The sequence below is a fragment of the Sinocyclocheilus rhinocerous genome, unplaced genomic scaffold, assembly GCF_001515625.1.
Source record: "Sinocyclocheilus rhinocerous isolate Xijiao unplaced genomic scaffold, SAMN03320098_v1.1 scaffold184, whole genome shotgun sequence".
NCBI classification, from domain to species: domain Eukaryota; kingdom Metazoa; phylum Chordata; class Actinopteri; order Cypriniformes; family Cyprinidae; genus Sinocyclocheilus; species Sinocyclocheilus rhinocerous.
The window spans coordinates 482,670-508,559 of NW_015659717.1; the positions used below are offsets into that span (position 1 = coordinate 482,670).

A 25,890-nucleotide genomic window follows, 5' to 3' on the forward strand; every position below is an offset into this window, starting at 1 on the left:
ATCATATAATAAAGTCCTCTGAGAGTGTTTATTCTATTTCAAAAGGGCCTGTGAACTCCAGCCCTTCCACAATGCCATCTCCTGGGGCACACGGACAGCTGGTGAGGCCCTGCAACGGTAAAACCACATTCCTTCTGCCGTTCCAGAACATTACCAGCATCCAGTCAGAGAGCGGGAAGGTGCAGAGGTGTCACATGGAATGCTCCACTGCAGCCAAAACAATGCTTGGGATGACTAAAGTAAACCGGCAGCACTTCAGTCAGCATGAACAAGTGAACACTGTTTAGTGACAGCAGTGTGATACAAGTGAAATGTTTCCTTTATATTTTCCATCCACTAGAACCACAACAACATTCCTGACATTTGGCTTCCACAACAACACACGACGCTGGGATTTGAAAAGCCATTGTTTTTCTGGCTAAGCTGGAACTCAACACTCTTACAAACATGGATGCCACCATAATTCCTCCCACAAATCCTGTAATCTTTACCATGAAGTTCAAATATCATGATCTTGTTCATTGTATGCCAATGGCACATGAAACCTATAGTGTTGCTGTACCCAATTGATGAAACTACAACCCATCTTATGCGATTAATGGGGAAAAGCACAAAAACGGCACAATGACATAAAGTATAAAATTATGGTTAAAGGTCAATGATTATCAACCATTGTGGTCTGAAAATGATGATGTACCCTGAATTAGGAGAGTAAAGTTACACGCATTCGTACCGAAAATTTTTCAGTTCGGTATGCATGTGCACCGAACAACTACAGCAAACTACTGCACAAGTGAAACTTCATTGGAAACTTCCAGTTTTATTTACTGTTACTTTTGATAAGAAACAAAGTCTCATCTTTCATATTATGTGTGTTTTTTTCAGGAAATTCAAACTATAATGCCATGCTTTGATGTGGCGTGACAGGGATGATGTGGCATGACAGGGATGATCGCGCTCACTCACGCTGTGCTGTCGTTTGAACTAAAGCGTTCATACAGCGATGTATGAACGCTTTAGTTCAAACGACAGCACAGCGTGAGTGAGCGCGATCATCCCTTTCTCTTTACTACTAGTTTTAACTGAAATAAACAGGAATGAACATCTTATGCCTCATGTAATCTCTCAATCAGTGTTTCAACTGCATCAAAACAAAATGTCACGTAGCATTTCATTTACCTCAGGCAAGTCATCAGTATCCACAGCTTGTTAGTTCACTAGAGAAATTAAGTCTAGAGAAGACCATTTTGCGAAATATTAAGACTCATTGGGCCAGATTTACTAACAGCTTGCACCAGCGCAAACCGTCTTTTGGCATTAAAATAGTACTGTCAGGATTTACTAAAGATGCACAGAGAAGAATTAGCGCTGAAAAGGCGTGGACAGTTATTTTTTGCGCCTGACCTTACTGAATATGCATTTGTAAAAGTTTCCCTTTCAGACGCAAAATTTACGGGAGGAGAGTATTAAAATGAATCACGCAATGTGATTTACTAACATTTGCGCTCATTAAATTACTGGTATTTGCGCCATTGTTTTAATGCCCCAAAAAAGCATGTCTTAAACTATTTTGCACCTGTGTCGTAAGCAGAGGCGGACAGTAACTAAGTACATTTTAACCTGCTCCCGCATCTTTGCCCATTTTCGATTATCTGGGAGTGACGCGCGGTGACACGCTGCCAAGATGGCGACGGCCGGCTCCGCCAACTTTTGAGCTTCAAAAACGCTCTTCGGAAATCTACGGGTGACGTCACGGACACTACGTCCATGTTTTTATACAGTCTATGGTCGTAAGTAGATCACCCGCACCTGGTGAGCATCGGCTCTGCTTATTTACGCTGCACTTGGTATATTGCGTTGGTCGATATGTAAATGAAATGTTGCGTCTGGGTTCTTTTATTTGCACGTTGTCAGTTAATCATCCGCAGAAATTTCCACCCCCATTGGCGCTGTTTTGGAATTGCGCTCTCACGCTAATTTCCTGTTATAATCTGGCCCATTATATTTTACTTTACCTGTTAGTGATGTCTTAATTATTTAATATATGTTTAAATAAATCTGTTAAGAAACAAGTTATGACAGCCATATATTTCAACAAGAAATTTTATAATTTAGAAGTTAATTTAAAAACTGCATTATGTGTTTACATGTTTGCATACAATTTTTTTAAGTTGAGTGTTTATTATTATATTTAAAAATAAATAGTAATTGAATTTATGTTTGGGCTCTATTGTTAACTGTAACCTTATAGTAATATAAAAGGGCTCCCTAGATTTTTATCCCTAGTAAAATATTAGTTATAATTGAATTTATTTAAAGAAAGAGCAATTTGTTTAGTAAACCACTGTTTAATAATAAAAGTTAAGTTACATTTTTCCCCCTGCTGTAGCGTAACAATACTGAACCATTACACCCCTACCCTTAATTATTAAAAATTGCTTCTAAAATGTTCACTTAAGTGGACACCAGCACCAGAGGGTTCAACACTCTCACTCCCATTTCAGATATGAAATGCAGTCCGCTAATTGTCGCCCGCTGAGTGCTTCTGAACTCCTCGCTGAGTTCACACTGTGATGTATCAGTCAGTGCAACGATTTCATCAAAGTCAGTCAGAGGGTAGTAATAAAATGATGAATCACATGTAAAACAGTTAATGAACTAAAAGATCGGGGCTGGTGGCAAAGTCCATAGGTTCGAATCCCTCAAAAGGTGATCCATGAACACTTGCTCCAGATGTACTGTCCATGTAATAAGTATTTAGTACTAAATGATATATTGGTAATGACAGTACATTTAAGCCTTCCATCTCAAACAGTGGCAGTGGTCATTACTTAACTGGTGATAGTGAAGAGAGCACATGTCTCATGGCACTGCCCCTGTGAAGACAGCGCACAGTGTAATTAACCAAGGCCAGGCTGAAGCTGCATTATTAAGAGCCCACGCAGAGCTGTCTCGTCAAACTCTTTGTTTTGGAGCGGGGCTCTTGAGAAAGGCTCAATGTGTGCGCGAGGAATATAGAAGAGAGTTAAAAGAACAAGCTGAGGGTTAAGTTGGATGGCAGCCACTGAGGGTGTAACCTGATAAAAATGTCCCGTTCTCCTTTTTTTGTCTCAAGCCGCCTTTTTCTTTCCATCTCCTATCACTCTCGCTTCAAGACTGAAAGACGTTCTCAGGATCTTTGTTGCCTCTCAACCCACAAACTCTCTCTCTCTTTGCCTGCGCAGTCTGGCTACGGGCCAGGGAAGCGTGGGACTCGCAGAATGTCTTGTTGCTCAAAGCTTTAATCTTGACTCTAAAAGAGAGAGTGAGAAAGGGAGAGAGGAGGGGGATACTCCCCTTCTGTGCTTGGCCAGCTGCTCTCTCTTTGAGTGGCCCTCCTCCACCAGCGGACCCAAAGCATCATTAATACTCTCCCTCCTCAGCCAAACGTGTTACCAGGAAGATTACCTTATTTACATTGAATACCAAACCCCCTTGACACTGGAGCCTCTCTTTCAGTTAAAGATTAAGGATGCTTTAGCTTACAGAACACGAAAAACAACATGAAACAGCATTCACTACGGATTCAACTATAGAACAACAGATAGAACGATAGACAGACAGAAAGAGATGGATGGATGGATAGATAGATAGATAGATAGAAAGATAGACAAGACAGAATGATAAAAAGAAAGAATGATATATTCCTGTCGGGTGTTGCCAATTCACTTTAAATACCAACTTATGAATTAAAAGAAAGCCAATTCCTTAATTCTAAACTCCCAGCCAAAATCTCTCCTGAAGTTTTCTCATGTCTGTACGCATGTTTCCCTGATTGTCTGTGTAAATGACTCATTCCACCATAAACTCACCCTCTTCTTCCTCATTGTTCTGTCTCCTCTTCTTCCCGGATTTTGAATTCTTCTTGTTTTTTATGTCCTGCTGCTCCATGATGTGCTGCAGTACTGTCAGATACAATAAAACTGTTAATTCTGAACACTCATATGCTCCAACAGTCCGTCCGAACAATACATGACTTTATTGTTCCATGACCTGTGACGTTTGACCTGCAGTAACCCCTGCGTTTTATTTTTCTCTCCTCCACAGCGTTGCATCCTGTTTGGGTAGGCACAATGCCATAATAATTTTAGCAGTGTAACCAATATTGGCCTGCTCTGTTTGTATGTATATAAGTGTTTCAGGCTTTGAATCCATATGGGACAGCCTAAAATATAAACACTCCCCTGTGTGTCCTTTCCCTGTCCCACAAACAAAAACACTGGACTATCCAAGAAATACATTAGTCCTATTTGTATTACACTAGTTCTAAATTATATATCATTTGAAAGCTTAGAAGCCCAAGATTCATCCTGTGCAAACCATTTTGAAATCGGACATTGTGTTACCATGGAAATGGTACTTTAAAATCTTTTGGCGGTCTCCTCCCCCTTAGTGGGCGGTGTCAATTGTCATATTACAAAATGTATTACGGTATTTTACAATCAAAACCTTTTATAATCTTGACAAAATACATATCATTGGAAAGGTCCGAGTCTCAGGATTCCATATTTGGTGGTTATTTTGAGATTTGTGACAGAAAAATGCATTTAAAAAATTAAATGGAGTTTGGATGGCACCCGGTGGCTGTTTGTGGTATAACACCCTAAATAAAATCTCACAGGAACCTCAATGTGTTTCATATCAACTTCAAATTTGGAACATAACTTATTTAGACACAAGGCTTTAATTTTATACCAATTTTAGAGTAAAACCTGTTATGTAAAATATTTATAATAAAATAATATTAATATAGTGCATTTTATTTACAGTAAATTTAAACTTCCTGTTATGTAAAATATTTACTATATATAAAATAAAATAAAATTAGTATAGCGCATTTTCTTTACAGTAAATTTAAACGTCTTTGATACTTGAATTTTATGAAAAAAAAATCCACTTTTGCAATAATCTGCTGATTTTCTTCTTTAAAAAGAGACCAACCTTAGGTCTGTATTCTAAAGTGTTCATAAATTACAACAATTTAAGTTTAGATAGTGCACTTTATTGCCTATTTTAAAAAATGGGGTGTGACAGTATCTGGACACTTAAACCGCAGTTATAAATGTATGAATGCAATTGCATTAGACATAAACCTTCAAAGTAAACCAATTTATCTATAATAAATATTTGAAATGACCTACTTTTCTTATCATTACTGGGCTCAAGGTGTCGCTGGATGTAGCCTTCCAAATAGCGCCTAAACTTGGGCGAAGGCGAGAAGAATGCTAGGCTGATGGCCATCAACTCCCAGCCCGCCTCCAAGCTCCTCAAACTCAAGTTTCCGGTGGTCTGTCGCACCAACTGCACGTACAGTTCATCCCTCAAGCCTTGCATCCCCCAGCACTTCGTGACCACCTGAAGGGCCGCATGGCGTTTGTCCAACCTGGCTGGCCTGTCGCCCATGTAGGCCTGGACCAGCTTGAACATCTCGCAGGCTTCCTTCTTGACAGACCGGTCGCTGGTGATCAGCATTGGTTTCTTAATGGAGCCACGGTTCCACGAGAGCATATTAGCAATGGAGACGCGCCGGCGAAACAGTCCCTGCGTGTGCTGGTTAAGGTTCTTGCTGGCCCAGTCCTCCATGTTGGCATCGGGTGTAGGCTTGCAGAGGGTGGTGTATGGGTACTGGTAACCAGAACCCGTGCTGGCAAGGGAAGGAGGGGGGGGACTGTTGTTGTTGTTTTTATGGCTGAGGTGGGCGGTTCCACGACCCGCTCTGTCATGGTCACAGTCCTGGGGCGAGATGTCCTGTTGAGTTTTGGATTCCAGTGTTCCTGTCTGGAGACAAAAAGAAAGATTGAGAAACAGAATGATGTCAGTACGGATGCAGCTGTTCTAGCGTTTATTTGCATCATCATGACTGCCACAGGCACTTGAATCCGAGTGCGTGTGTTGCGTAGGTTGCAGCTGATTGGCTTACTCAATTTCCCTGCAGGAACCTGGAAAGGCTCACATGGATTACGCTCTCTCCCTAAATAGGTGACCCAATATGGAAATCGCATCCCAACTTCAAACATTACTGCCTCCCCTCTTCTTTCTCCTCCTTTCTTCCTCTTTCCTAACTCATTAATGCTCCAAAAAATCCCTGTCCGACTGGTTCCACACTGAAGAAAATGAATTTAATAACTGAATTTAATGCATTTTTCTCTCATTTAAAAATGTTCACATACACATATAAAGGAATAGTATTTCTAAAATAAAAAGTATCATGATGGAACAGTCATGATGGAACGAAAGTAGCAATAGATATGTTCTTCCTTGTTGTAGCATACATGCGAGTGTAACAGACAGTGTTGGGAAAAGTTACTTTTAAAAGTAATGCAATATTGTTACTCCCTGATAAAGTAACTGATTGCATTACTTAGTTACTTTTTACGGAAAGTAATGTGTTACGTTACTTTTTACAGAAAGTAATGTTACGCTACTTTTGCGTTACTTTTTCTGATCTGGGCTTGCTTGTTTGTTTTAATATATACAAATTTTGATTTTGGCAAATGTAAAAGCCCTTTCATTCCCTCAGGCTTAAGGCAATGTAAATTCACTCTCAAACAAACCTTTTAGTTGTGCTGCCATTCAATATTGCATGAAGAATAGGATGCAGAAGAAGAAAGTTCATTACTCTTCAGCAGTAAAAAAAAATAAATGAAACACAAATGTTATGTTTATCTAAAGCCATTTTGGCCTCTTGGTATGGTTGAATTGGATAAATGTCGGCAGCAAAGGCATTGGTTAATAAAATGGGATTAAATACATAAAGTATATTTGTGTTATTTAACTTATTTAATTATTGCAGGTTTGAGTAATATTCTGAGTTTGCATTTCACTGTTTTTATTCATTTAGATTTCTCTCAACATTGCGACAGAAGAGCTGTAAGTTCATAAATCGGAAAACAAAGTAACTGGCGTTACCTATTTGAAAAAGTAACAGATATTTTCTTGTAAATTAAAAAGTAATGCGATACTTTACTAGTTACAAAGTAATGATTATGTACAGTAACTCACATTACTTGTAATTACGGCTGTCAGTTTAATGCGTTAACTTAATTAATTAGTTATGAAAAAATAACGCAATTAAAATATTTTAACGCAGTTAACGCACTGGCCCCACCCCCAGACCTGTACATCATCTTACATTTCATACAGTGGACTGACAAATATGATGCAGGGCAACAACATAAATGCAGTTATGCCCTAAAATTCAATATATTAGGGCAAAAAATGCCTCTGTATGAGTTTTTGTCTCATATTTATATCATATGATAAGCGATACCACATGAGCAGCGAGAGTAATATCACAGGAGTGCTGTTTTTGTCACGAAGAACACGAGTGCAAATGTGATTTTATAGTACAACAGTTCAGTAAATAAGAAGTTAATATTGTGCTATATTTTAAACACAATTTTGTGTTTTTGTTCAATTTTGCCAACTACAATATTACCTAAAAGCCACAGCAGAATTGTTGTGCGTCTGTGAGCAACACTGTTGCCAACTCACGCAAGATAAATAAGCAACCGCAGCTTCAAAAACAAGACCAACACAAGCCCAATATTTTTTGATGATTTATCATCATCAATATTATTTATCATCAATTATTTATTACCAATAAATGAGCCTGCAACATATTAAACTGAAACCACTCTTTTATCTGAAAAGCAAAAACAGAAGTTATTTTACAAAAATCAGCAAACTGCAACAAAGTGGGAACAAAACTCATCTCCAATCACCTGTGAGCAGAATAGGATTGGAGAGATGGAAAAGGAGACAAACACAAGAGCTTCAAAGGGGAGCTGTAACATAGCCACCTATTTATAGCCTACTAAAATATTGACTATTCGAACCATATTTACTCTTAGTATTAGTATAGGACTACTTGTTTTTTATTACAGCCCGTGATAATTAATACATTACAAAAACATTGTAAACATAAAAAAATAGGCTAAAAGAAAGTCATCCCACTCCTCTACGTCTACTTCTTGATTTTTCTCCAATGAGGGGGAGGAGGGGGCGGAACATTTGGCAAATTACGCTGCAGCACTTTTATATTATTGCACTGGTTGGCTATTAACTATGAGCAGACAGAGTGTCAATCAATGCATTGGATGATACGGCGAACATAAAGAAACAAAGTTGCTTGTCAGATTTCCCTAACAAGCAACCATATTTATTAAATAAGCCCAAAAAACCACAACCCTCGACCCGGGGTTTTTTCACGTAACTTTACAAAAAAAAAAAAAGCCCAAAGTCGCGTATAATACGTGGACTTGGCAACTCTGGTGAGCAACACAGAGGGTGAATGAATCCGCGTTTTGAATGAATCGTGTGAACCAATGATTCAGTAGCCCATTCATAAAGAGAGCCGTTTACTTAATTCCTGAATGAATCAGCCATTTGAACGAACTGACTCATAAAGACATTTACCGCCACCTGCTGGTAGTTTTAGGTTCTTCTTTAGAGTATCATTTCATTTATTTAAAAAAAATGTATAATTAAAGGGATTAAAGGGATAGTTCACCAAAAATAAAGAAAGAAAAATAAATTCTGTCATCATTTACTCACCCTCATGTTGTTTCAAACCTGAATGACTTACTTTCTTTTGCACAACATAAAAGAAGGTATTTTAAATACTGTTTATAACCAAGCTGTTTTGGTCACTAGTGACTTTCATTGCATGAACAAAAAATACTAAGATGTTTCTCAAATTATCTTCTTTTATGTTCCATACTTTGTTAGGCCATTGTAGCCTAAATATTTAACACACCCTGTAATTAATTAGATAAAAAATTGTAATCGACTGACAGCCCTACTTGTAATGCGCTACCCCATCACTGGTAACAGATTTTTGAAACAGAAAAAAATTTAGGGTGGGACTTGGTTCTATTCATGATTGATTTTGAGATGTAGCCATTGGATTGAAAAATGTAAGCAAGCTTGCATTCGATTGTGGTTTTCAAATAGACTAAAAGCTGTTTTATTTAACATGGAGTGGGTCAGGCAGCTATTTTGAAATCTCATGACCAGACAAATACTCAGACTGTGATAACCAATGTCCAACGAGCAATTGGAATAAATGAATCATGGCTGACTACGAAAAACTGTGATGTGATCGTGTCACATTGCGCTGCAGTTTCACGTTAAATGTGGACAGACAAATCTACAAAAACAACAAGAGAAATGTGAGCTATTTGATTCTTTATTATTTCAGTGGTGACAGCCAAGCATGTGACACAACCAAACACAATCATACTAACATTACTATGGTTACAAAAACAGTCAATGAGAGATGACATGTTATGAACATGATATCATCTGTATTTGCAGTATCTATATCGACTAGCACGTTACATTTGTGGTATATTCCTGTAACATAAGGGTATCCTTTCATGTCTTGGCACCCCCTGGCATTACGTCAATGTGACACTGTGCCCTAAGTGATACAGATTTAACAATGTGGTCATATTAAATTGTAAGAATGGAGTGTTTCTCCATGTTTCTGGACATTTGTGAGGTTCTGCCTCCATCAAGATGTAATGAGCTTGCTCTGAACCAAATCATTGAGTCAATGTTTCCAACCTCACAACTCAGCCTTTACGTTTATTGTTGTATTTTAATCAGATGTGCAAGTATGAGAGAGACAGAAAAAAGACTGATGAAGGTAATGAGGCATGTAAAGGCAAGAAGACAGCCAAAGGGCCAGCAGACATATAAAGGAGGCTGAATACTATAGGCAAACGTGTATTTTTGTTAAATCTGACATGTTTCTAAATTTGGCCGTGTTTGAAATACTGAGTAAACATTATCCATTCACAAACATTAACATAGGACTACATAGTGCTTAAGGCAAAGGTCATTTTAACCTAGCTTTACGGATGTAATTATTTTAATGGTTAATGATCATTTGATTGATGACAAATCTCTCCTAGTGTATTAAGATCCATAATATTAACTCCAACTTATGCTCCCCAGGAGAAGCCAAACCACATGTGGAGCACTACACTAATGACAAATGGAACTGTCAGCACACACATCGAAACACATTACCCGAATGTGCCAAATCACAGTGAGCTGTAAGAGCCGACTGTCTTGTACAACCACAACACCTGGCTGTGTGAATGAGGCGACTGGCCTGGTCTCTGTTTTCCTTTCTCAATTATTCTGCAAATAGCACCAGGGGCCTCATGTATAAAACTCTCCGTAGATTTCATTCTAAAAGTGTACGTAGGCACAAAAGCTAGATTTTGCGTACGCACAAAAGTTTTCCGATTTATGAAACCATGCGTACGCCAGAACCTGCGCAAAAATCCCTTTATAAATCCCAGTCAGGGGAAGATTGTGCGTACGTGCATCTCCACCCCGTCTCCTCCCCGAAATCACCATATATGGAGCTTACCACATCTCATTTTACGATGCATAACCTCATCTGCATATCATTTCCATGCATATTCCCATCCACGTGACACCATGTTTAACACCATCAAAGGTACAAGACATAAAGGAAATATGAGATACGGACTAAATGCCATTTGTGCCACATTCATTTTCATTGTCAAAATCATCCAGTAGCCTATGTTTTAGAATATATCAAAATATCCATAAAAACAAAACTGTTTAGTTCTCAGATAAATAGCCTATTTTAGAATATACTTGACCTCAGTGGCCAAATAGTATTTCAATTGTTTTAAACAATTCAAATCAAATAAAATGTATGCAGTTTTGCTGAAAAGGTGAACACCTTTTAGCTATTTTTAATGGAAACAGATAAGCCTATAGCCTATTTATCGCAGTGTAAATACAATTGTCACTGACAAAGTGTTTTAAAAAAGAAACGTTTTTTTTTTTAAAGTTATATCCTTCAAATACAGTGGTATTTTTCATGTTGTGGAGATGTCTTCACACAACATCAACCGACCACCGAATCCAGCAGTGTCCGCCATAATATCGAAGTAAGTGCGCATCATTGATCACTGTTCTCGCGCCCCAGGGCTTGTATTTCTGTTATGTTTTAAAACGAACAGGTTGTTTCTGGTGGAGCACAGACTAAAGGTTAATTTATGTTCCAGTATTTCCAGCACTCATGTGGGAATGACTTCAAGAACTGCATTAACACGCATGCTAATGCTATCAAATGTAGAGCCTGAATCCAAAACACTTGGGGCCAGTTTTACTAACAGCAAACAGTCTTTTGGCGTTAAAATGTACTGTCAGGTTTTACTAAAGACGCGCAGTGACGAATTAGTGCTGAAAAGGCATGGACACAGTTATTTTTGCGCCTGACCTTATTGAATATGCATTTGTCTGAGTTTTCCTTACAGACACAAAATTTATGGGAGGAGAGTATTCAAATGAATCACGCAACGCGTTTTACTAACGTTTGTGCTCGTCAAATTACTGGCAAACAGGAAAATTGATTAAGCGCATTAACTACAAATATCTCTAAATTCATATAATTTTGGTATAACTTCTGCGTAATGACTATGTAATTTCAGTGCTTATCTCCATTAATGAGAGTGGGATATTTAATGTAAATGTGTATATCGAAATGAAAACAGAGTTTAAAATCCTTGTTTACTTCATTACTTTTCTCACTCCAGGAAAAAGAGTGCGTACGCACAGTCAAGAGCGTCCGTACGTTGTGCACATATTTACGGCAAGTTATTTTTTATAAATCCAGATACGTGCGTGGAAAACAGCGAACGCACATTTCTATGCCCATTTTGTGCGTATGCAACGTATATACAGTGGTGTGAAAAAGTGTTGGCCCCCTACCTGATTTCAAATATTTTTGCATGTTTGTCACACTTTAATGTTTCAGATCATCAAACGAATTTAAATATTAGTAAAAGATAACACAAGTGAACACAACATGCAGTTTTTAAATGAAGGTTTTTATTATTAAGGGAAAACAAAATCCAAAACTACATGGCCCTGTGTGAAAAAGTGTTTGCCCCCTAAAGCAAAACCACCCTTGCCACCCTTAGCAGCAACAACTGCAATCAAGCGTTTGCGATAACTTGCAATGAGTCTGTTACAGCGCTGTGGAGGAATTTTGGTCCACTCATCTATGCAGAATTGTTGTAATTCAGCCACATTGGAGGGTTTTCCAGCATGAACCGCCTTTTTAAGGTCATGCCACAGCATCTCAATAGGATTCAGGTCAGAACTTTGACTAGGCCACTCCAAAGTCTGCAACGCGTTTTACTAACGTTTGTGCTCGTCAAATTACTGGCATTTGCTCCATTATTTAACGCCGAAAAAAAGCATTCTTAAATTATTTTGCGCTTCAAATGGCTGCAATTATTGTTGCTAGGAGGAGGCACTGCAGAGAACAGAGAGCACGTGGTAGAAGGGAGAGGATTTTTTTCAACACGTATTAATTTATTTGGATTGCCAGAAGAACACATCCGAACATATTGTTTGCCAAGCCATGTCATTTTTAATTTGCTTCAGGAAAAAAAGACGACTTGGAACACTCAACTAGGAGTCTCGCAATACCAGGTCTATCAAAACTTCTCGCATCCCTTCATTTTTAAGCATACACGAGGGTCCGTGTGCAGTGCATGACGCAAATTTCGTCACCAGACTAGTACGCGCATACTGTACGTGCACCACCTGAATTTTTGTAACCACGCGCAGGTCACACATGCGCATTCAATTTCTTTTAGAGTATTCAGTTGTTCCACAAGGTGGCAACACTGGCCCAGGCTGCTGTTTCAGAGTAAAAAATGAAACGAAAGAGACAGATAATAAAGAGCACAGACACTGGACTAAGATGAACTTTTCTTGAGCGCATATGTCGACCGCCAGTGTTCAAGAACGCTATAAAATGAAGTATACTTTAAAAGCCTTTGTGTGTGACTGTATGCATACGCTAACGTACATGTACAAAAATGAAGTATACTTTGGGGTTAAGTGTTCCTGCTTGACTTCCATTGTATAACGAAGCAGATTACTCGAGTTCCAATGTCTGCAGATAGTTCCAGTATTGCGAGAGGGTATCTTAAAAAAGCAGCAATTTTGCAATAAATTTCACTACAAAGTGGGCTGAATGGTGATGGCAGGTAACAAATGATATAGGTTTTCTGCCTTTATTATGACCAGTATGCGTCCATCCACATAAAACATATTCTACATTAAATACAGTCATCCATAATGATTGTCTGAAAAAGTAATTTGGCTCTAGCTCTACACTGACCTACTTGCTACCCGATTCCCATATGTACATCTTCCACAAACAAACAAACACACACACACACGCGCACTTATAGCTGATCTTTTACTTTTGACTCCTTTACATCTCCTTGTCCATCAATCTCTTGCTCACTAAACTCACCATTTTCCCCTTATTCCTGCACATTTTCTTTCATGAGAAAAACAACAACTGACCTTTGTACAATCCTCTTAATCTAAGCACAACACACACACACAGACAGACAAAGTAAATCTCCTTAGAATGGAACATTCACACCCTCTTCAGCTCAGGAAACCCCCAGCCTCGCCATCTCCTGCATAGTTTCTACAACGACCGGATGGGAAGCGTTGCTTTGCTTTTCCACTCCGAGGAACTCTATTAGACACAGTGGGACCATCGAATGTGAAGAGTCATGAAAAAGGAAAGGGTAATTAAAGAAAAGGAACAAAGGAAAAACTTGGTAGAAAAGGGAGTAAGCCAGATTGCTGCACTGGATCGACCATAACAACATTTCCAGACATACACACTCAAGCAAGTGGACAGCTGCAAAAAGTGTTGGTACCTGTGAAGGTGACCTTGGTGGTTCCGGGGATGACAAGCTGGTCTGCAATGTTACGCTCTTCTCCAGCGAATCCACTTTCTCATAAGTCCTTTTCTGCCGGCCTCCGAGACCATCTGTCACCAGTGGCGACAGAATGACGTCACTGTGGTTGTTGCCCCCGCCCCTGTACAGTGATCGGTAACTTGATGTCACATCCTCCCTCGATTCACCCCCTCTTGCACCCATCTTCAATGAACTGACCGGGGAGCGGGAAGTACTTCCAGAAGCCTCTGAGCCCATCTCAGTGTCCAGACTGGCCTTGCTTCCATGAAGGGCATTGGAACGGTTTACCACCGCCCTCATTTCCGCCATCAGCTTCTCATTTAATGCATTCAACTCCCCACTGCTGCCCACCGATCCGGGTCGACCCGACCCAGTGCCAAGAGCTGCACGACGTCGGTTCTTCCTTCGCAGACTTGGGGACGGCCCAGTGGAATAGCCAGAGTCCTGATACGTGACGGCAGCAGGGCCTGGGTACTCATGAGAGGCCAGGCTGCTTTGACGGCTGTGGCGGGGCTCCAACAGCCTCCATGATTGCTTCTTCTCTACAGAGACTTCCTTCTTAATCTGGGCAGAGACTGGAGACTGGGGCTGGATTTGAGGACTGGCTGTATTTGAAGGCCCCTCGATGGGGTTAGACGTCTGGGGCTGGTGCTTGGATGCAGCTGCATCCACGTTCACCATGTGTTTAATGCACTCCCAGCCGGCCGGACTGTATTCACTAGCTGAGGAGCTGCAGATGTGTTTGGAATGGGGGAACTGGAGGGGTTTAGGAGGCTGGGTTCCTCTCGGCAGGCTGTGACTGGTGGGGTAGGGAACTCTGTGTAAGTGGTGCGCACCTTCTACCTCCATTTCCACTGGGGGTTCATCGTAAATTGGGGGGTCAATGGGTGGAGGTTCGTCGTAGATGGGTGCTGAGGGTGTAGCTCCGTATTGAGGAGAGGAGGGGCGAGGTGTACCTGCACCAGAGCGCTGGTGGGCAGAGTAAGAGGAAGAGCTAGAAGAGGGCAAAACAAGACAGAAGTTGGCATCCCCCTTTTTGAGGTGGTAACCCTGCTTGGAGTCTCCAGGAACTGCCATTTTACTGAGCAAACCGGTTCTGTCAAGTTGCGCTGTGTAACCTGGTTTGGGAGAAGTGCTAGTGTTGGTGGGGTTGAGGTGGAGAAGTTGGTGGGCAGTAGCTGGACCCAGAGATTGGTTTCTTCCAATGCTGTTAACTTTCACCAACATGGCAGCCTTGGATCCAGGAGCAGGCTGCCATCTTTGAGCGGCGTCCCTGAAACACACAAATGGAGAATACTGTTAACACGTGCTGTGTTGTTCTTTTCTACCGATATAGGCAGGTGCTTTTAAAAACAGCATCAAAACTGAAATGGAATTGTTTGTGACTGATTTGAAATGTTCCTCATCAGTGTTATAGTCAAGACCAGGACCAGAAGAGGATTGAGTCTACATGCTCTCAAGTCCATGACAAGAAAATATGGTCTTGAACGCTGTCCAAGTTTTCGACTACAACACTGCTCTACATAAGCAGCAACTCCCATCACACAAATAGCTGGAACCAATAGATCCAACATGCTACTAACAACTCAATACCCTAAAAAATAAAATATACAGCAAACAGATATTTGGATATTAGCAGAACAATTTTTATTGAAACATTTTAAACATTTGAATGTGCATCAACCAAACAAAGTCTATTTTACAATTCAATTATTTTGTAATATGTTGAAGTTAAAAACATTTATCATGTTCCTAGTATTCTTGCTATGAAGCATATCTGGCAATATCCTGTGGGTACTTGAGAGCTGAACATGAAACTCTCTGTAAATATATCCATATCTAATAGACAGGAATGTGTGGTTGCAATGCCAAGGTTGGCATAGTACTTTTCTCTTTCTCATTTTCTTTCAAAGAATAGCTCATACATGCAAGTAAAAAACAAAGATGATTAAACAATGTGTTTAGCCTTAGGTAAAGAAAGGGTAAGCAATAACAATTGTAATATTTATTAGTCTAAGGAAATTGTTTTCGTACCAGAGGACTGCTTGTAACTATTTCGATCAAAGCACAAACAACAATGAGCAGACACACACTCACACACACACACACACACTATCCAGGCCACTGCGGTGGAGTGTGTATGAGAAACACAACAGGAAAGGTTGAACAGACAGTGTGTTCCAGCAGAGTGGAAAAACAGGAATCCACTATGGACTGCTATATTGACACTATCAAAATGTTACAGCAACATTAACAAAATGTTGTAACAATACTATGAAAACCTCATCATGTAACAATTATATTAATTTATCAGCTACACATGCTGAACAACTGAACACACAAGAAACACACACTTAGAAGTTTACATTTGGTGTGTATATTTGCATACAAGCACATGTGCACACAATTAGCTGAATGTATACAATTTGTGTGTGTTTGTGTAGGTTTAAAACACACACAAACCACTCATCTTTGTTTGGCTTGATTAATGGTGTAAACCACCTTCAGATCATTAATCCAGATTATAGTGCTACTCTGTGTGCACACGTTAATCTGAACTCTGCCAGACTAGCAGTTTCCTTCCCACCATACTGCAACAAACGGATCAGTTGAAGAACTTCTAACCACTTTATATAAGCGCCACTAAACAAACCAGACAACATGCGCAGCCTCGTGTACCTTGTTCACACTGAGGTGACAAGACTTCGCCAACATTACAAGAAACAAATCAGCCATTTAAATCCATATATGAGCAAACATATATTCTCAATACAAGCGGCTGCATCCTTTGAGATACACCTGTTGCTCATGACCTTCTAAACTCACCTGAGACAGTGATGCATAGCATATGTTTGAGCGTACGGTCAGTAGACATACTTACCCCTGGCATACCCAAAGGTGGCACGGCGATCTGTAAGGTTGCTTGGGGTGACTGAGAATATAGAGGACACCTCCCTCAGCTGGAGACGGAGAAGAAAACAACCAAATCGAGGAGAAGAGGCAAGTGTCTGCCGTTCAAAATGTCTATTTTTAGCTAATCAAGCGCTTTCCATAAATCAGTAGGTTATTAACTTCTGCTCAAATTCTTACCGTCACCATGCAATCGTTTAAGTGGTACGGAGAGGGAGAGCGAGAGAGTGAGGGAGGAAAGGAGGAAGGGAGGGTGAGAAAGACAAGGAGAGAGAGGGAGGGGGAAGGCGGCTACTTTCGGCCCTCCTCTGGGTTACAGTAGCAGGAATGCGAGTCTTGCCATCGTAACACACACACACACACACTTACACACATGAACTTGGAACGCCACTCCCCTGGACCGTTCTCGATCCGCTCGACTCGATCAGATCAGACTCTCGGCGTTTGAAACAATACATCTTCAGCTCCCCGAGAGGCCTGTATTAACTAAAGAAGCACTTCACTACCCTCCATTCCTTAAGTTCCACTCTGGGCTCATTTATAAAAACAAACTCTTTGTTTTATTCAAGTGGCTGTCCACCTATTGATCGGAATCTTTTTACGCACAGACTCCTCTCTCCGTTTCTGTGCCTGCTGTGGTCTTTCCCACCCATTGTGTCTACTGTCTCATGGCCGAATGTCAACAGTCTATTCACGGTGTTGAGTAAATACAATGTCGCAGGCCTGTAAATAATCTCAACACAAGGAACAACACATCATTCTTCTCTGCCTCAGTTGAGAAAGTTAGCTGGTATAAATATTAGGATAAAGTTATGTTACAGTGTGGGATTGGACGCTGTAACAATGTTTGGTTGTGGGCAGTAATGGATATTTCCCTGCTCTTTCTTTCCAATATCTTCTTATATTTACCTGTTTTCAGTCTTTCATTACTCTGGACGTATTTTACACCTGATATTAACATGTTTCTCAAATGCATTTCATCTAAGGGAGGATCTCTGATTGGGTAAAAAGTGCCATATTTTTGCTCTCAAATATACATGAATATATTGTGCATGATTATTCAAATGTTTGGGGTTGGTAAGAGTTTTTACTTATGTTTTTTTTTTTTATGGAGAATCTTTATTTGATCCAAAAATACAGTAAAAAGTCATTTTGTGATATATATATATATATATATTTTTTTTTAAAGTTTTTAAAACTACAGTTTTGTATGTGAATATATTTTAAAATGTAATTTATTCCTGTGATGGTAAAGCTGAATTTTCAGCATCATTACTCCAGTTTTCAGAGTCACATGATCCTTCAGAAATCATTCTAATATGCTGATTTGCTGCTTAAGAAACATTACATTATTATTATTATTAATGTTGAAAACAGTTGTGCTACTCAATATTTTTGTGGAAACAGTGATAATGTTTAGGATTCTTTGCTGAATAAAAAGATCAAAAGAGCAGCATTTTTTAAAAATCTTCTGTGTTAAAGACTTTACTGCCACTTTTGATCAGTTTAATGCATCCTTGCTGAATAAAAGTACTGATTTCTTTCAAATAAATAACATATCTTACTGTCCCCAAACTTTTGACAGTTCTTCATGCATTTGAAGTGTTGCACTAATGCATCTGATGCATCACAGACAACACATATCAGGATCCTTAAATGTTTTTCAAAAATGATCAGGGAATAAAAACTGTTAGAGGAATTTAGTAGAATGAAAAAGAAAACAGGAACAAACCTTTTTATATTGTTCCATAGTGAAAATATTATTTGGTAACCAGTAACCATTTAATAATACTATTATTTCATTTAGATAATTTTAACAAACCAAATAATTTTTCAAATCCACTTCTTGTTACTTGATTCCTTACATATCAGATATAAACAAGGCCTCCCATTATTTGTTCTCAACACTCTCATAGTTTCTCATTACTAACTAAACCAAAAGCCATCCTTGTAGTATCCAGCATGCAGTCGTGACTTAATCTGTGATTACTAATGAATACAACAGCTCATTTATCTTCAGAGGGGTGATAAGCATCTGTGATGCAGGTGTTGAGGTTCTCACACACTCATTCACAAACACACAAACCCAACCACAAAAGACTCCAAACATCTTGGCCAGTGCAGGCCACGCTGATTGTGTTATTTGCACTGAACACAAAGGGATGCTGAGGCTGGACAGGGGGCCGGAGTGCAGAAAGAGGGCATGTTGGAAAAGTTCAATGGGCGTTTCTACTACAGCATAAACAGGAAATACCAGCGCAGCGTTCACACTGAGCCGAGCAGAGAGAGTAATGCGTGTGCTGCATTATAGTGATGGAGAGAAAACAAACGAAAAAACCCCACTGCGCTTTCCCTCTTTAACTGTCTTTATTACACCTATGTAAACATTCAAATAAACATGCAGAAGCTACCTCACCTTCAGCTCTAATATACCTGAGGATCTATAGCATTTCCATTCATCTCAATGGTACTTGCTCAGCAGGAGCAGGAGCAGGAAGGACCCCTGGAAGTATGTGAACCCATTTTATTTATTTTTTTTCTGCCAATCATCTGAGATGTTAATGTCACGTGACTGGTCATTCTATATTAAAACTCAATGCAGCAGATGGGGAAAACACTATTATTTCACATATTTAAGAGTCGTCCTGAAACAAAACAAAACAAATGCAATTTGTATATTTCTTGCAAAAACTGCATTTAATCAGTTTAGTAGAAAAGAAAGAAGAAAGATGCTTTATGGTGTAATTACAGTATCTACCACCTTGACCACTTGATCTAATACCACAGACCACTGATAAACATATATCTGAGATTTTCTTAACCCTTGAAGCAGACTTATTATTATTATTATTATTATTATTATTTCACAAGCCAATCAACTGTCAAAGTGAATGCAGCTCAAATGCTGACTGGACAGTAACTGATTAGACAATTTATTGATCAAGTACATTTCACTTAGTCTATTTATCTCCATCCAACCGTCCGTCCATCCATCCATCCATCTCTCTATCCATCTATCCATCTATTCATCTCTCTATCCATCTATCATCTCTCTATCCATCTATTCATCTCTCAATCCATCCATCCATCTTTTAGTCTATCATCTATTTATCCATCTCTCCCTATCCATCTCTCTATCCATCTATCCATCCATCCATCCATCTTTTAGTCTATCATCTATTTATCCATCTCTCCCTATCCATCTATCCATCCATCCATCCATCTTTTAGTCTATCATCTATTTATCCATCTATCCATCCATCCATCCTTTAGTCTATCATCTATTTATCCATCTATTCATCTCTCTATCCATCTATCCATCCATCCATCCATCTTTTAGTCTATCATCTATTTATCCATCTATCCATCTCTCTATCCATCTCTCTATCCATCCATCCATCTTTTAGTCTATCATCTATTTATCCATATCTCTATCCATCTATCCATCTCTCAATCCATCTATTCATCTCTATCCATCTATCCATCACTCTATCCATCTATTCATCTCTCTATCCATCTATCCATCTATCTATCCATCCATCTTTTAGTCTATCATCTATTTATCCATCTATCAGTCTGCAGCCTCTCTATTCATCCATCTATCTCTCCATCCACCTCTATCTATCTATCTATCTATCTAATGGTATTAGCAAATAATTATGGTGTTACTTATTTGGCGAAGGGAAGTAATGATGAAATTATTAGTTTGATCAGTTAAAAATTTGTTTTTATGAAAACATGAATACAGCCAATCAGGAGTAAGATAAATGTGAGTTTAAGCTCTCAGTGGAGCTCAGAGGCTAAAGAGGAAACACACACAGATAGTCAGTGTGCGGGTGTGAGGGGGCAAGCCAGTCACATGTGCTTTTGTTCTTCAAACTACATCTCTCCCTTCCTCTCTCACTATAATCCTGTTTTGCTCGTTTGCTCTTATAGATAAACAACATGCAGTTTGCTTCACAGGGTTCCAACATCTCCTCTTCCTCTCCCCCAAAATCACACACATCACAGATGCATTGAAGCCACCGGCCCACGCGTACAGTGCTTACTTCTTACACAACAACTGAACCAAATCCGTCAGTGAGTGTGTACATATGTGGACAGTGTGTAATATGTTGTGACAGACAACTAAACAATAACGCAATCACAATTTATGCGATTTTAATAAATATAGCTCTTATAAACAGCACAACTGCGTCAATATAGGCAGCTTTTTTGCTTATATTTCTCTGCCAAGAGAACAATTGGGTCAGGTGTACCAAAAAGTGGACTACATAACAGAACTATTAGAACGCTGCTCGACCAATCAGATTAAAGGGGTCATATGATGTTGCTAAAAATAACATTATTTTGTGTATTTGGTGTAATGAAATGTGTTTATGCAGTTTAAGGTTCAAAAAACACATTATTTTCCACATACTGTACATTATTGTTTCTCCTCTATGCCCCGCCTTTCTGAAACGTGTCGATTTTTACAAAGCTCATCGGTCAGAAAAAGCGAGGTGTGCTGTGATTGGCCAGCTATCCAGTGCACTGTGTTTGGCCGAATACCTCAAGCGTGTGACAGAAATGTTACGCCCCTACCATACTGTGATGATGCCCTGTCAGGTCGGAGCGATGATTCAAAAACATGAAAACCCATTATAAACGAGGCATTCGATGCATCCAGTCATCCAGGACATAAATATGGATTATAATGACTTATACTGTCTTTAAATCGCATCATATGACCCCTTTAACAGACTGGCCCCAGTACTAAACTAAAATTTGTGATGCTACTAACTTGCAAAGCTTTACTGACGACACCTGAGGTACAAATGCACCACTGCTAATTACAACTAATTCTAGTAAACTGGTTCTTCATAATCCGTTCTTTCTCTCACATGTAGCATTAAAACGTCTACTGAGCCGGTTTATTCGGTTGGTGCATGTAAAAGAATGGATAAAACAACTGCTCGCCAATTCAAGTCACTGCGAAGCATTTTTTATAGTGAAATATGTATTTAAATTAAATTCCAGTTTTTAAGTTGTATTTACTGTAAATGTATCTGTTCAAATGTAATGCTATCAACCTAAACGAGTTCACTCATTCAAACACCCACTCATTGTCTGTAGAAAATACAGCACTTGCCAAACAATACAGCACTGACAAAATTAGACATTATATCATTGGATAGTTACATTTTAATAACAATATCGCCCCTTTAAAGAGACAGTTTTAGAATGACAATACATGATGACAGCATTTACATTTTAGTTATTAGTTATTAGTATTAAGTTGACTCTGTAAGTGTCTTGTAGCAGAGCTATAGCTACTTTTTCAGAAACTTACCTTGAAGTTTAACTAATCTTAATTATGTTTAGCATCTAGCTAAAACTAGATTCCCCAAAATGAACTGGAACTAACTGTTGTATAACTAGCAATTGAGTGGCGCAGAGAAGGACAGATAAAAACAGCAGACAGATTGGTGAAATCTGTGTAGGTGTCATTGTGTGACTGGATTTCAGAGTCTGAGCATCACATACACACACACCCACAAAAACACACCACAAACACACACTGTTCCCAAACAAACAGCACACAGACACTTAATTTACCACAGAACACTTAGAAGAGTAGGTCTATTTGGGAAGGAGAACGAGAAAGATGGAGAGAGAGAAGGGGAACGGGGGTGGGTTGTCCTAAAGGGATTTGTCATGGGAAAGTCAAGCATGGAACCCAAAGAGACGTCGGCATTCACTGCTTTCGGAATGTTGTGAACATAAAGTATATAAAACTATGCATGTGCTTGTTTGTGCAAGTGTGTGCATTTGCAAAGACTTAGAGTACAACTAAAATACTCAATTACTCCAACCTATGAACATGAGAACGATAGAGTGTGTGTGTGGCCGAACACGAGGGAATATCACTCTCCTTTCCTCATCTAACTTCACGAGGTCAAAGCTTTTGACCTCTGACCTCCAGGCCGACCTTATTGACCTGATGTGGGGAATATGAGCTGAAAATACTCCACAGTCCATATGGCAGCTCTCACACACTCTTATATATCCCAAACCGCTCACTACATTTGACAAACACACTCCATAACACTCGCGCATCAACACGTGTCTGTGGCAGAATCGATTTGGCAGTCGCAGTGTTTAGTTTCCTATACTGAGATCTCTGTCATCCCCGTCGCTGCGTCAACAACGTCTGACGGGAAAAATATGTTTGAAGCCGCTGAATTTGAAGGAAGAGGAAAATAGAGTTAAGATCCGTTTGAAATGTGAGCTAACTCAATTTGGTCATGGAGAGTCAAATTGGGTTAGCAGTCAGGGCGTTTTAATTAGCGTGACAGGGCGAGACGAGGGGAAGAGTTTCGCTGAACTGTGAGATGGATGAAATAGTTGAGGAACAAAAACAAGCTTGTTATCGTAAGGCTTTCGGTTCTTGGTTTACAGAAAACAGTAAGCTAACAGATGCGATTTTTAGGGCGAGCTAGCATAAGCGGCCTTTAAAACTTATGACAGAGAGAGAGATGGCTGTCAAAAAGAAATGCCTGTAATGTACTAGGTGTGTAGTGTTTTGTTGTCTAAATTAAATTTAGTATTTTGTCTTTGTAACAGAGCGAACCTGAAATACCATACAAAATGGTTTGATAAACACAATTTTCTTTCCTGTGTTGACATATATGTTTCTGAAACAGGTGGTCATGGTTTGGTTAGTTAGTTTCAGACTTGATTCAAATTTTAATATTAATTTTAATTAAATGGTATTTTGTTAACTTCAATTAAAACCAAAATTACACTCATTCGGCTCAATATATAAACTCAATACTGTTAATGTTTACTTAAAGGTCCCCTGAAATGCTTAGAAACACGCAGCGTTACGGAGACAAATTCGTCAGGTGTTTTAAGGTGAAGTGTGTAGTTTGTGACAATGTTTAATTATTTGTTAAATGTTAAAATACTTTCTCCTATTCCATCTTAACATGCAGAGACAGCTACAAGTAAACCATTCCTATGTTGATTAGTTGGGTGATTTCTCCAAGAAGTCTAAACACTCTGCCGCTATCAAAACATTGCTCTGTTTGTTTAACCATCATGACTAGCATCTGTTTGATTTATCGAAATGATAACAATATAACAACCCGATGACCTCCAGAAATAAAGTCGCTGTCAGTGTAAACTAGTAGTCTTTGCTCATGCAATTAAAAAAAAATAACATTATATAAATTTAGGATCGGCAAATTCATGACAGGAAGTGAGTCATTGTGGCTGTGTGACAGTGATACAGCAGTGCTCTCCTGATAATGGCCTACTTTCTGAATGAGGCCATGACTGATGTGATGCAGGACAAACAGATTAGAGTGTAAATGTGACTAAAGTCTGGCACGGCCCTTTGTCAATGTGAGAGCTAAGTTCATGCTGGCACATCATACGATGACACTCAAAACAAAAACTTACACACGTGATCAACAAATGACAGCCTTTTTCGGGGGGTAATGTAATGCATCTGTCTCCCTTCATTTCGCTCACTCAGGGAACGGGTACCATGGTGAAGATGTGTATTTCTCATGGCTATGTGCCACTGAAGAGGAAAATATGGCAAGTATTCAGACGGGCATAAACACAGACCGCTAAAACACGTGGGTCTTGAGTGAGAGGGTTTCTATGAACTCAATGACCCTCCTAATGTCACTCGAGACCTACAAACTATTCCACATTATTTGGTTGGTAATTTAAAATGTACAAATGTCATGAATATCACAATGATTTTAATGTGCTTTTATTACTTCTTTAAAGGGGTCATGAACTGCCTTTGTTTTTTGTTTAATTGTTCTCTGAGGTCCACTTATAATGTTATCAAGATTTTGCATCAAAAAAACATCACAATTTAGAATAGGCTATTTTCTGTCCTGTTTTTAACCCCCCTCATCAGAACGCTCTGTTATAGTCAGCACAGCATCCTCTTAGTTTCAATCTTTCTGAAAATCCCACGTCGATTTGTGCCTTGTTTTGTAAACGAATCCGCGGAAAAATGAAGTGAACAAAGGACCGAGTTCTTACTGACACGGTCTGGATCTTCATTAAAAATAAAGTTCATTCACTCTTTCCTAACGTTGGGATCAGAAGGAAGGCAAAGAAGGAAGACTGTTCTTCCACAACTTGGCACTGAACAGCATCTTGTTGTCTTCAGAGCCATTTTTATAGTTTGGTTTCTGCATAGACCTGCACGCTCGTCTCTCTCGTAAACGCTACATGCGTGAATCGGTGGGCGGGGCTAAACAGGCAGCACTGTAGAAGCAGGTGTTGATGATCATCTGCGGAGGCGGTGCTTATCCGCACTATTACATCATAGAGTCGTACATTCCACATGCTGTCATTTTGGCAGACTGCCTTCAATAAAAGCTGTTTTTAGACTAACGACAAAGTTTTGAGTTTTAAAACTTATGGATGTTTTTATAGTGCAATGACCTCATATGTCAAAGGATCAAGGGAATTTTGGTTTCTCAGTTTATGACTCCTTTAAGTTTTCTAAAGACCACTGCAGCTTTACAGCTTCTTATGAGTAGGATGTATTTTCTGATTGTATCGATTAATTCAAATGTAATGTTTTGCCACATTAAAGTAGATCATATTGCTAGGTGTTACCTAGTGATAAAAAAGTGAGACACAAGTGCAATGCTAAAACACATCCATTAAGCACGTTTACATACATAGAAAATCAGCACAGTGGAATGACAACCTGTAAAGAGTTACTACTGCATGTCTGATATTTCATGTTTGCATGATGATGACAGGCTGAAAGCTGCTGCTATTTGTTTTTACAAAACATTTACTGTTAATAATAGTCAACTGGTCTTATACTTTTAGTAATTTTGAATTGACCTCTAAAACTAAATGTCTACATTGTGGCTAAGAAATATGTAGCACTCTCCTTTTTATGTTTCTGATCTTATAGGATATGTTTGAGACAAGCTTGAGCAATATTTGCCTTCATATTTCATGCATCTTTTCTGCAAAGATATGTAACAAGTCCTTTGTTTTACGTTTCTACCCTGTTGAACTTCATGCGTGCTTTCTTTAACCAGATGGTTAAAAAAATGTTCCTTGAATCATGTTCGTGTTACGTTTTTAAGTTGACTAGTTAAACGTAAAAAAAAAAAAA

At 39.1% G+C, this 25,890-nt stretch overlaps 1 protein-coding gene across 4 annotated transcripts in view; it reads right to left on the minus strand.

Annotated features, from left to right (window-relative positions):
- The window catches only part of LOC107724193 (rho GTPase-activating protein 39-like), a 95,038-nt gene that overhangs the window by 14,449 nt on the left and 54,699 nt on the right, over positions 1 to 25,890 (minus strand). For 3 of the 4 annotated variants that reach the window (XM_016533012.1, XM_016533010.1, XM_016533011.1), the window contains 3 exons: positions 13,788 to 15,102; positions 5,181 to 5,817; positions 3,852 to 3,944 (listed from right to left, as the gene is read on the minus strand). In XM_016533012.1, coding sequence (XP_016388498.1) covers positions 3,852 to 3,944; positions 5,181 to 5,817; positions 13,788 to 15,102 — 2,045 coding nt within the window. Of the gene's footprint in view, positions 1 to 3,851; positions 3,945 to 5,180; positions 5,818 to 13,787; positions 15,103 to 16,710; positions 16,949 to 25,890 lie in introns of those variants that run through there. The other variant, XM_016533013.1, reaches the window with a different exon arrangement.